Source organism: Dermacentor albipictus, chromosome 5 (genome assembly GCF_038994185.2).
Source record: "Dermacentor albipictus isolate Rhodes 1998 colony chromosome 5, USDA_Dalb.pri_finalv2, whole genome shotgun sequence".
Lineage (NCBI taxonomy): Eukaryota > Metazoa > Arthropoda > Arachnida > Ixodida > Ixodidae > Dermacentor > Dermacentor albipictus.
Genome location: NC_091825.1, coordinates 91,019,995 through 91,030,883, shown reverse-complemented (window position 1 = coordinate 91,030,883; position 10,889 = coordinate 91,019,995). Strand labels below are relative to the sequence as shown.

The 10,889-nt window shown below is 44.3% G+C and overlaps 1 protein-coding gene across 1 annotated transcript in view; it reads left to right on the top strand.

The window, feature by feature from the left end:
* Positions 1 to 1,020: 1,020 nt before the first annotated feature.
* Positions 1,021 to 10,889, top strand: part of LOC139059935 (glycerophosphocholine cholinephosphodiesterase ENPP6-like) — a 34,586-nt gene continuing 24,717 nt past the window's right edge. Inside the window, exon 1 of the mRNA XM_070538562.1 lies at positions 1,021 to 1,558. Coding sequence (XP_070394663.1) covers positions 1,234 to 1,558 — 325 coding nt within the window. The 5' untranslated portion in view covers positions 1,021 to 1,233. The remainder of the gene's footprint in view (positions 1,559 to 10,889) is intronic.

The following is a 10,889-nucleotide window of genomic DNA, read 5'->3' as shown; positions in this document are numbered from 1 at the left end:
TGCGTCAGCCACTCGTCAAATTCGATGTCATCGGTCCCGTTGAACGTTCGACGGCCTCGAGGGTGTGGCTAACGCAATCGTGGTTCGCGGCACAGAAACAGATTCCGGCTGGTATGCCACGGTGGTCGCACCGCAGGGCCGACCGCTTTAGAGTTCCGTTGTCTGGCGAGAATACCTGGCCCCTCCGTCAATGTTTGACGGGGCCAGTAGATGAAAAGGCAAACACGATTTATGAGCACGCTATTTACAGAGATGGCCAAGATAGCTGAACACGCGCAACGCCCCGCTGACCATTTTCTTCGCTAGTCTAAGAAGGTGGCTCGTAACAATTTTCATACGTCGTTCAAACAGTGAGATGTTAATGAAATAATTCTTGGGGAAGTCAATTCCAGACTGCTTACTAGAATTTCATAGGTCGTAAGGTATGCTCGAAAAACCGGAGTATGTCAGAAATTATAAAGCACGACGTGCTATGACGTGAAATTGCGAGACCAGTCTGTCAAAAAGCAGAAACAGGAGCAATCGTTAAACATTTTTTTATCCTCGGGCCTAGTAGGAGCATATACGTTTTTGAGTACTGTTAATCACAATGTATATTTGGTGATAACGCAGATTAAGAGTTGAAAAGTTCAAGCTATCAATAATACTTCGGTTATCGGGCTTTTGCGCTCCTCCTCTGAGGCAACGTCTGTTCGCTCCTATAGCAGCAGTTAACAAACTGTTCAGTGCCTGCTGTTTCAAGTTTCTCCCCTGACTCACTGAAAGATGATAACGCAAACACATTCTATAGCAAAAAAAAAAATAATAACCGAAGGCCACAGTATGCGGCTTATTACTCGACTGCGAAAGTGCTTTCGGATGTTTGTGTTCCACGGTAATCGAAGCGGCGACAGTAAGCACGTGATCTTACTCGCGAATGTTTATACTGGCTTCCAGCAGAAGAATGTAAGTTTTGTAACAAGCCGCACTAACAACGTGCATGTTGTTTAGCTTTTGGGTGACGACGAATAACCGCAAAATAACAGGCAAGCCGGGAATTTGAGCGACTCTCATGCTGAGAGTCGATGCCCAGAGGGCAACGGCATTCTTTACAGGGTACGCTATGTTGCGCTCGTTCTAAACGACCTTCGCTTCTGTCTAAGCCAGGAGTCCCAACAGCGGCTAGCATAACTCTGCTGGGGCTCTCGAGAAACTTTTCTTGCGCTCGAGAAGGATATACAGACTTTTTAATCTATGGCCTCGTTTTGGGGCACTAGACTGGAGTTTTTGGTATTCCTGGTCTTTAGCCTGAGCTTCATTTTGTTGAGTAATGGGGGACAGGCAGTTACCCATGGAAATGAGCAGCGGCCCATAGACAGGAGTAAACGTAGCGGTTCATTCCAACCCGTGTTCCGAAAGAAGCTCGTCGTGTTCCTTGTTGATGGCCTTCGATGGGACTACGTGGACAGAGCCAACTACGCGGGCTTCCGCTTGATGGAGAAGCAAGGCTTTCGGGCTGGACGTCTTCTGCCCGTCTTCCCTTCTGTGTCCTACCCAAACTGGTACTCCCTGGCCACGGGTGAGTGTGTGAAAAATATGCGCTATGTGGCCATCTTATGCGAGAAGGGCGGGGGGATATAGGTTGCAGTGTTTCTGCTTGTAATTATATCAGCTTCGGGCTGGAATAATTATTCATGTGTCGTACACACGCATGCAGACACCTGACACCTGTCAACATCATGACGTTGCCCGGACCAGTACAACTCGCAGTTTTTGATTGATCGATCGAGTGACCTCATAAGTTCAAATGGGTAGACGTTTTGACTGAACTTGAAAATTCTCGTGTACTGTAATTTCACATATGGCCCCCTGTACCGTGAAGCATGTCGTTGTAGCTAACGTGTACGAATGCATTGCTACAGCGAAGGTATAAGTAAACATTTGTGTCTAAAAATTCGTCCTAAGTAAGCCTAACTTTTGCGTTAAATACGTGCCGGACGATAAAGGGTTCTTCTTTTCCAAGACGTGGCGTGTCATTACGTATTCTTCAACTAGTGTTTAGAAGTGTGTCGGACAAGGGCTAATTTGTATGACATGACTATTATTTATTGCCGCACTGCTAAGGGCGGCACACAAAGGGACACTGGCTTTATACATGAACTGGACGCCGACGTAGCGCAGGGTCCGTACCCGTTTTGTACTTAGGCGTCAGGGTCCCCCTGCGTGTAACCTTAGCAGCGCCCACGTGCATAATGCAGTTCAACTAGCGGAAAGAAATCACTGACTAGAAACAATTGTCAAACTCAGGTTACTGTACGATGTCTTGTTACCATGATGCTAACAGACCCCGTCCTGCTGGAAACGGGCGGCTGTTAGCTGTTTTCTTAAGTGACAACGCACGAAGCTTAGCTGTCTGAAAAGATTGGCACTTTTGTTTGTTTACATGTTCTTGGCAGTGATCTTCCTGCGCATCTTTCCTGCGCCAGTTCATTTTGTGTGGTTCCTTGTTTGTCAAGAAAAGGAGAGGTGTCTCTCACAGACGTACCTGTGAGATGTACCTTATTTCATTGCTTCTTTGTGGGTTTACGCGTCTTTATGGCGAATGGTGAGCATTACTCGCAATCGTATACTAGTAAAAGTGCGCACCCCCCCCTCGATTGCATAGAAACGTTACCTTGGGTTGCACCCCCTCTTGTAAAGATATCGTCGGTATGTGCCCGAATCCACTTACCTTAGCCTTACTTATATAGTGTACGAGCTACTTCAAGGACGTTGCGGAATCTTAATAAATCCTAATCTATTTAGTTAAAAACCTTTTTTAATAATGAGTAAAATTTATAATACGTGAATTTCAGCGAAGAAAGGCAAGGGAAAGCAGAAAGACTCCCGCTGGAGTTCTTCGAAATAAACTGAAGGATCTCAGAACTATAACCAGCATGTGGTTCTTAAGAATACACAATTCACACTCGCAATGGTGTTAATATATTGCCCCCTAATGTTTGAAGATTCATTTATGCCAGCCAAGGTAGGGCTATATTCATTAGGAAACAGTCTCCAAATATGGCGTAGAGACCTAACCATTGCCTGATGCAACCATGGCAACTCACGAGATATCAGTTCGAGTAATCTTTATCTGCTACGCGAAGTGGACAAATTTTGTAATTAGCATTGCTGGCACTCACAATTCTGAGAATAATTGTATTGTTTGTTTTCCTTAACGTCGGGTTTGCTTCAAAAGATTGCGATTCCTACAGGAACCATGGACCACCAAGGGTTAATATGGTCTGCTTTCATAAATGAGCTTTAGAAACATTTGCAGCAAGGAATACTGCAACCCGCCGTGGTTGCTCAGTGGCTATGGTGTTGGGCTGCTGAGCACGAGGTCACGGGATCGAATCCCGGCCACGGCGGCCGCATTTCGATGGGGGCGAAATGCGAAAACACCCGTGTACTTAGATTTAGGTGCACGTTAAAGAACCCCAGGTGGTCAAAATTTCTGGAGTCCTCCACTACGGCGTGCCTCATAATCAGAACGTGGTTTTGGCACGTAAAACCCCATAATTTAATTTAATTAAGGAATACTGCAGGGCTAGCCTGTCCTACTTAGCTTCATAAAGGTTTCCTTAAAATTCGTTTTGTTTATAATGATGTGCTTTTGGTTCTTTATATCTATGCACATTTTATTGAGACACAAATGCTTAAAAAATAGAAGTTTCTGCAGGGAAGTCATCAAAGGAAGGCATGGTTATAGTGAACTTTGTTATTTTGCCTAAGAAATGCATTCGCATTTGCTTCCGGAAAAACGTCTCTAGCATGGTGGGCAGAGCGTAACTCGATTTGATGTCGTTTTAATTGGTGATATAATCGCGGGCTTAAAGAGATTTCGCACCCTACTGTAGTGAGAATTTGGACTTTGCAGTGTACCATCACGCAATGGCTTAAGGGTTGCTAAAATCGTGTTTTTGCTGAGCTGACTTTCGAGAAAACTAACATTGCGGTTCAGAGTTAGAATCAGCTTCTTGGGAGTTTGCTCTCACCCAGTGGTCACTGAATTGTGTGAGCCTTGCCGGAAATGCTTGCGCACACGTCCGAGCCTTGTGCCTATCCTAGCGTTGTTCGCAAGACTTTCCTGAGAATTGCCCTTATGGGGACGTGCGTCGTCGACCAACGGTCACCTTCAATCCTTACGTTGCTTTATTATTGCGATTGCACTTATAGGGGCATTCAATGCGGGTTCGCGCTGTCACGGTTGTCATGCAGTCAACGTATCAACGGTGGATGCCCGACCCACCCGTAGAGGTTCAAAAGGCCTCCAGAGACGCGCAATGCGCTTTGCTGGAAAAGAAAAAAAAAAGAAAACTAGGCCTTAACATAGCAGCGATAACATGCGACAGCGTACTTTGATTTTGTTGTCTCAACAGCTTTGTCCGCGTGAGTTACTGGGCATATATCAAAGTCACTTTTTTTGCGTCGTTTCTCTTTTGCGGTTTCGTTCACACTGTGACACGATCGGGTGCACTCGACACGCCTAGAATGTCCCGTTAGACGCCTTCGGAACGGGTGTTTGTCGGCTATAATGCTACAAGGAAATGCGTGTGCAACGGTGGGTCCAAACAAAACTCTGTCTTTAAGCGCTCCACGTGCCAAAGTGGCTCATTAATAGTGTCTGACACATGCACGTGCCAACGTGTCGCTCTCTTTCCTCGTGAGAGACAGCGCTTCGAGGCGCTTCTGCTAGATTGCACTTTCTTCGGGTACCGACCACACTTTACATTTAAGCTGTTAATGCACCTATATAGAAGCGCTCAAAAAGTTTGCATGAGCTTTCACCGTTTCCGGAAAAAAAATAAATTACACACCGAAATTTATATTTAGTTAATGCATGAGCCATGTTAAGGGCAAAATGCGGGTAAGTGTGTTTCGGTGCACGTCAATTAGGGGAAAAAAAAATTATGAACCTTCGTTTTCGACCCATTTGCAGGCGCTATATAAAATGCTTCAAAAGTTTCTCCGTTTTCCTGGAAGGACCAAAAACGGCCCGTATTTCATATTTTGAGAACCAGAGGGCCGGTCGATGGGTAACGCGTCCTCAAATTTTGTAGTGTGTAGGTTATTTATGTAATTTAAAAGGAATTACCTAATACTCGCCTTCTTTCAATATGTATTCACTGTACAAGACATGTGGTCGCTTTTCCACGGTCTCCTCGCTGATGTATGCAAGGCACGGGGTCTACACTCCGTCGAAATAGCAAGCATATTGATGGGGGCGAAAGGAAATTAACTTTTCTGTGGAGGGTAATTAGCGTCTTCATGCAAATGTACCCATGCAAGCGTCCCATAATGTCATCATTCTTTTATTCACTATGTTTCCAAGACTCATAAAAAATGCACTAGATACCCAACGTATATTTAGTAGAACTTCAGAGCTCCTTATATGCAGTGCGTTGCTAAATTTGAACGTTTCTCGCTTATACAAGAGCGTTATAAATGATTGTTGAGCCCTTGTGTTTTTTTTATGGTTTTTCCCTGCGTGATGCGAGTTTCCCCTCGTGTCTTCAGTTCACTGTAGAGCGGTACATGTGTAGGCAAAGTTCATAGTGATTGGCGTAATCAGCGTTATGTGTGCAGTTTCCTGTGGTACTTTTCTCATGCGCTGGGAAACATCGATTATGCAGTACCAACAAACACTGTGATCGTGCTATACTGCGAAGACCATAATTAACTTTCGGTAATTATGCCATTCACAGTATATAACGTATGCAAGCGCTGTGGAAAATTACGACAGTGTATTACGAGCTGCACACAATTTATCCCGTTGTCCTGGTAAAACTACAACTACCACCGAGATCAAAGTTGGTGGCGTACGAAGGTCGTAGCAGGTTTCCCGAAAGTACTCGGTTAATTATACAAGGCACCTCATCTATATTTAGCGAAAACAGGGACGTAGGCAAAGTTAGAAGTCTGGGAACTAATTACGGCCTTTGCAGAAAGTTACGCATGCAAGCAATCTGGACCTTTAGAAATGCTTTTTACATACAACGGAAAATTAATCCAGCATCCGTACGAGAACTGTGAATGCACCTGAGATCAAGTTAAGAAAAAATTGGATAGGGGAGTGGACTGATACTATGGGTAATTTTGTTGAGAAGTAAGCGGCATGCGCTTGAAATATTGCCTTTGCAAAAATTACTTAACAAGTGCTCGAAAGCGTTATATGCGGACAAGGTTTTCGACGGTACAGTCATATACGAGCAGGTTGTACAAAAGTATGTGATTTATTTACAGGCATATGAACCTCTTACTACCACTGTTCGAAAAGAATAGGTGCCCAATTCCCAAAACGTTTCGTTCATAAAGCCTGTTTTCTATTGACCAACAGACTTCGTTAATAAAATTTCCAGCGAAAGGATTGGCCGGAAGTCACTCTTCCGCCCGCCCGCCGTGGCTTAGCGGCTACGGTGTTGCGCTGCTAAGCACGTGGTCACGGGATCGAATCCCGGCCGCGGCGTCCACGGGGGCGATATGCAAACACGCCTGTGTCCGGTGCATGGGTGGCACTTTAAAGATGTCTTGGTGGTCAAAATTAATCGACATTATCCCACTACGGCGTGCCTCATAATCAAATCATGCTTTTGGCACGTAAAAACCACAGAATTAATTTAACTGCTCTTATACGAAGAATACTAGCGTTGGAGCCTTTTGTGAATATGGGCCCAGCTTCGCTCCAAATACGGTGTTGGCACTGCACGGTTGAACAAACCTGCTCTATATTTTTTTTTTTCGTCAGACGGATATCTGCAAATTGTGTGAGGTCCGTCAATAACGCTATCACATTAAATCAACAAAGCTAAATAAACCCGCCATCGCACTCTGCTCATTCAGCTTTGCCGGAATCAACGCACCGTTCTGGGTTCTGCTGGTGGCATGAGCTTTCTGCACGCACACATTAGCATTTCTGCTTGACAGCTGCGCGCACCTCACAATACTCTAGATGTACTGGTCTAAGCAGAACGGAGAGTAGAGAGAGATAAAAAAAAAGTTTAATGATGTCAAATGCAGAAAGGTCGGCCTGAGGTACATTGCTCTAGCCAGCTATACTCTGCGCTGTGGTGACATAAAGAGGGAACAAAGAGGCGCATGATGGGTGGCGATGACGAGAGAAGGAGGATGTAAAACACAGAAAGCAGTGTGATCGACCTAAAGTTTACTGTCCTGGCCCATACATTTGGAAAAAAATAATGTCAAACAAGGCCTGAATTGTCTTAAAACTCGGTTTAACGTCTGGCCGAGGGCATAAAATAACGTCCTTCGAAGCGGCGGCTGTCGAGGCGCGTTAAAGTTATGGCTCAACTCTTGTCGCTCTTCCACGTCACACAGCACACCACATGACCTATTGTCTCATTCACATTGCACAGCTCACAGTCTGGAAACTCGGTGCGTCATGTGAGGTGCACGTAGCCGCGCGTAAACGCCACCACCAGCCCAAGTCCGTGCAGAAAGCTGGAACACCTGCGTTGAATTTTTGGCGGTAGCCTAAACTTAACAGTAGGGTCCAATCTTTGGAGCCGTCTATCGCGATTATCCGGATTGTCCCAGTGCTTTTCTGTCGCTTTTTGGATGACACTTGAGAAAAGGCAGTTGGCGTTCGCTCTTGAAAAAAGGAATTGCAAGCAGTGGCTGTGGTTCCTCGAGGACTTTCTTTGCTACGGCGTCGGCCGGTTCGTTGCCGTGTGCCCCACAGCGAATGAAAATCCAATGCAATGCAATATGGTGGCCGTACCCTTCTCTTAAAGTGTATCGGTCTGCAGTCTGAAGAGCCGACACTCTTTAAAAGCTTTCTTTCACTACGACTCTAAGTAGCCGCGGAGCTGATTTCGCTTCACTAAAGACTATCCATGATTGAGGAGGCCATCGCAAAATATAGTTAACTGCCTCTCTGATTGTCACTGTAGTTCCGTGGATGATGGCGTCGTCTTGTTACGGAGATGAAGCTGTCGAACGACTTGATGCGCAGAGTGAGCGTCAATGTATACTGCGTTTCATATATTAGCGTGCAACGCTAAAGAAGTTAAGCAAGATGTGTAGTCATCAGAGTACCACTCCTCGCGTTTCTTGGTAAAGTGGATATCCAGCTTTGAATATATATATATATATATATATATATATATATATATAGGTATAGGTCTGCTAGGACACATACATACCGAAGAAAGTGGATGGGAAGACAGCGCCACGGTAGCTCAATTGGTAGAGCATCGCACGCGAAATGCGAAGGTTGTGGGTTCGGTTCCTACCTGCGCAAGTTGTTTTTTATCCACTTCAATTTCCTTTAATTTCCATTAATTTATCGTTTGTTCATTCCATTTATTCAGCACAAGTAATTTCCCCTATGTTGTCCTTGGTGTCAGTGTTTGTTGGCTGCTTATGATATGACTATATATATATATATATATATATATATATATATATATATATATATATATATATATATATATATATATATATATATATATATGTTGCCAATGAAAGTTTTTTGTGCCCTGAACATGGTGGGGTGTCGACTGAACATAATACAGGATTGGTGCCATAACATGCGATACCGCGAACCAGGTGCAGCTATCGGCCAGCTTACTTCGCCACGCGCCATCTGTGCATGCCAGCTCGCACGAATATCCTCGTGAGGCTGCCGCAACGGGCTGAAAATAAAAACGGGACACAGAAAATAACTAAAAGCAATATGCTGCACTTATTAGTGGCTAATACACCGCAACTTATTCCCGCCTATTAGCAGATTACTAGAGAAGAGCTGGATCGTTTTTAATGATGGAAACATTTAATAATTCATTACTAACCCTATTATGACAACCTTTTCACATAACTGCTGGCGTAAAACACCGAATCGTGTTTTTTTTCGCTGAACGTACCACTCCAAAAATCTTGCTTTAGTCACCACACCGTTGCGCACTCTGCCTGAAACATTCTAAAGATATATCTAATCATTTATTTGGGCGCTGGCAGAAACTGACAGCATTCTGTTGGTCTCCCTGCGCGTGCTTTCAAGGCTCGATGCTTTTAACGCCGCTGCCGCGGTCCCATGTCGCCCAACAATTGCGACGTTGTGACAATGTCAGGATTAATATGCGTTCCTGCCGCGTCACAGCCGTTGCCTCGCGTTCTGTGCTGCGCCGTGTCGACTCCGCGTATTGTTGGAACACCGCGCGTGGGGCTCGAGCACAGCGCTACAACTTGCTACTGCTTTCAATGCCTCGCTTTTAGACGAAACTCAAGAACTGGCATGTCGGACACGGGGGTCGAATGGCCGAAGTAGAGCAAAATGTGCCGTCGCCTTCGTACTGCCTTCGTCACCGCCGTCTGCTTCTTGCGGCTGACGTCACACGACTGGTCACTTTTCTTTTTTTTTACTGTAATGATGAATAGGAGATGGCGGCGCCTTTATGGTGACACCGGCTACTCCTTGCCACTTAGCACAGGAAACAAGTATGCGCAAAAAGGGACAATGATGTCACAAAATGTGGCGCTCAGTAGAACACCCGACGAATTAAAACAATATAGCCCAACAGCACATGAATCGCAAAAGTTTGTGCATGAGTTCAGTACACATACGAATATATAAAGTCAAATATTTTCAATAGCCAAAACACAACATACAAGTGATTACACTGCAAAGCAAAGACAAGTAATTACACACAGCGTAAAAATCACGATCCACACATAAATCTATTTTCAAGACAGAACAACATTTCTATTACATAATTAGCTTATTAGGATAAAATGAAATTTAATCTTTGCCCAACATGCTGGTGTACTCGACAAACTTTTTCAAAGCACTTTGCTGAAGGCTCGCCATTGACCATGGACCAAGTATTTTTTTTAGGCTGCATGGTCTTCTATGTAAAAGCAAGAAATTTGCTTGCAATAGCCTTCGTTGTGAATCCTATTTAGTCCACTCGAGAAGGAGAGGATGCACATCTCGGTCTGAATGGCCACAAGAAGTCTGAAGACTAGAGAGACGTTTTATTTTGTATAAAAAATGCCGTCTAAACGCAGTACCAAGCTGCAGGTGGTGCACCAATGTTTCGAATTTTCTGTTTTCTCTCAGATTTGACTGAGTCGATAGGTTCATACATTTGTCTATAAAGTATAACTCCGAGTTCTAAGATTGCTGATCAAACGAGGTAGTTTTGCTGAGACGACAGGATATCTGTCACAGGAGCAGACTGACTCCGCTTCGCAAAAGAGAAAGATTGATTGCCTCTGCGCTAATGTGCGCCCGATTCGCAGCTGCGTCCGCTGCAGCGTTACCAGGAAATGTTGCCGTGCCCTGGTACCCATAGAAATGCAATTACGTGGCTAAGTGCGCTTGTTTTTGTGTGTTCTTTGAGCGTAACATACAATAGCAAAGTGTTCGAAGAATTTCTCTTATTGCTTTGTAGTAATGTGAGAGCGGCTTGCGAATCGCTAAAAATAACCATTATCGCGCATATTTTTTACTGATGTTTTCAAACGCCAAGCACGCAGGATTGCAAACAGTTCTTATTTATTTATTTATTTATTTATTTATTTATTTATTTATTTATTTATTTATTTATTTATTTATTTATTTATTTCCAATAATATGAGCCCTGCCGGGCTGTTACAGGGCGGGAATACAGAGCACAAAGTTCACGCAAAGAACTCCGTCAAGTTTCCTTCAAAAGGGTCAACCATGTTATTGCTCGGAAACACAAGAATTCAAGTTATTCCACTCAACAGTTGTCTGGACAATGAAAGAGTGCTTAAAGATATCAACTCTTGGCACATAAGGCAATATAGCGTAATTGTGATTAGTTTTTGATTAACTTCTCGCCCGTCTCTGTGTTTTTCTGGACTTCCTACTGCACCTGTGGGGT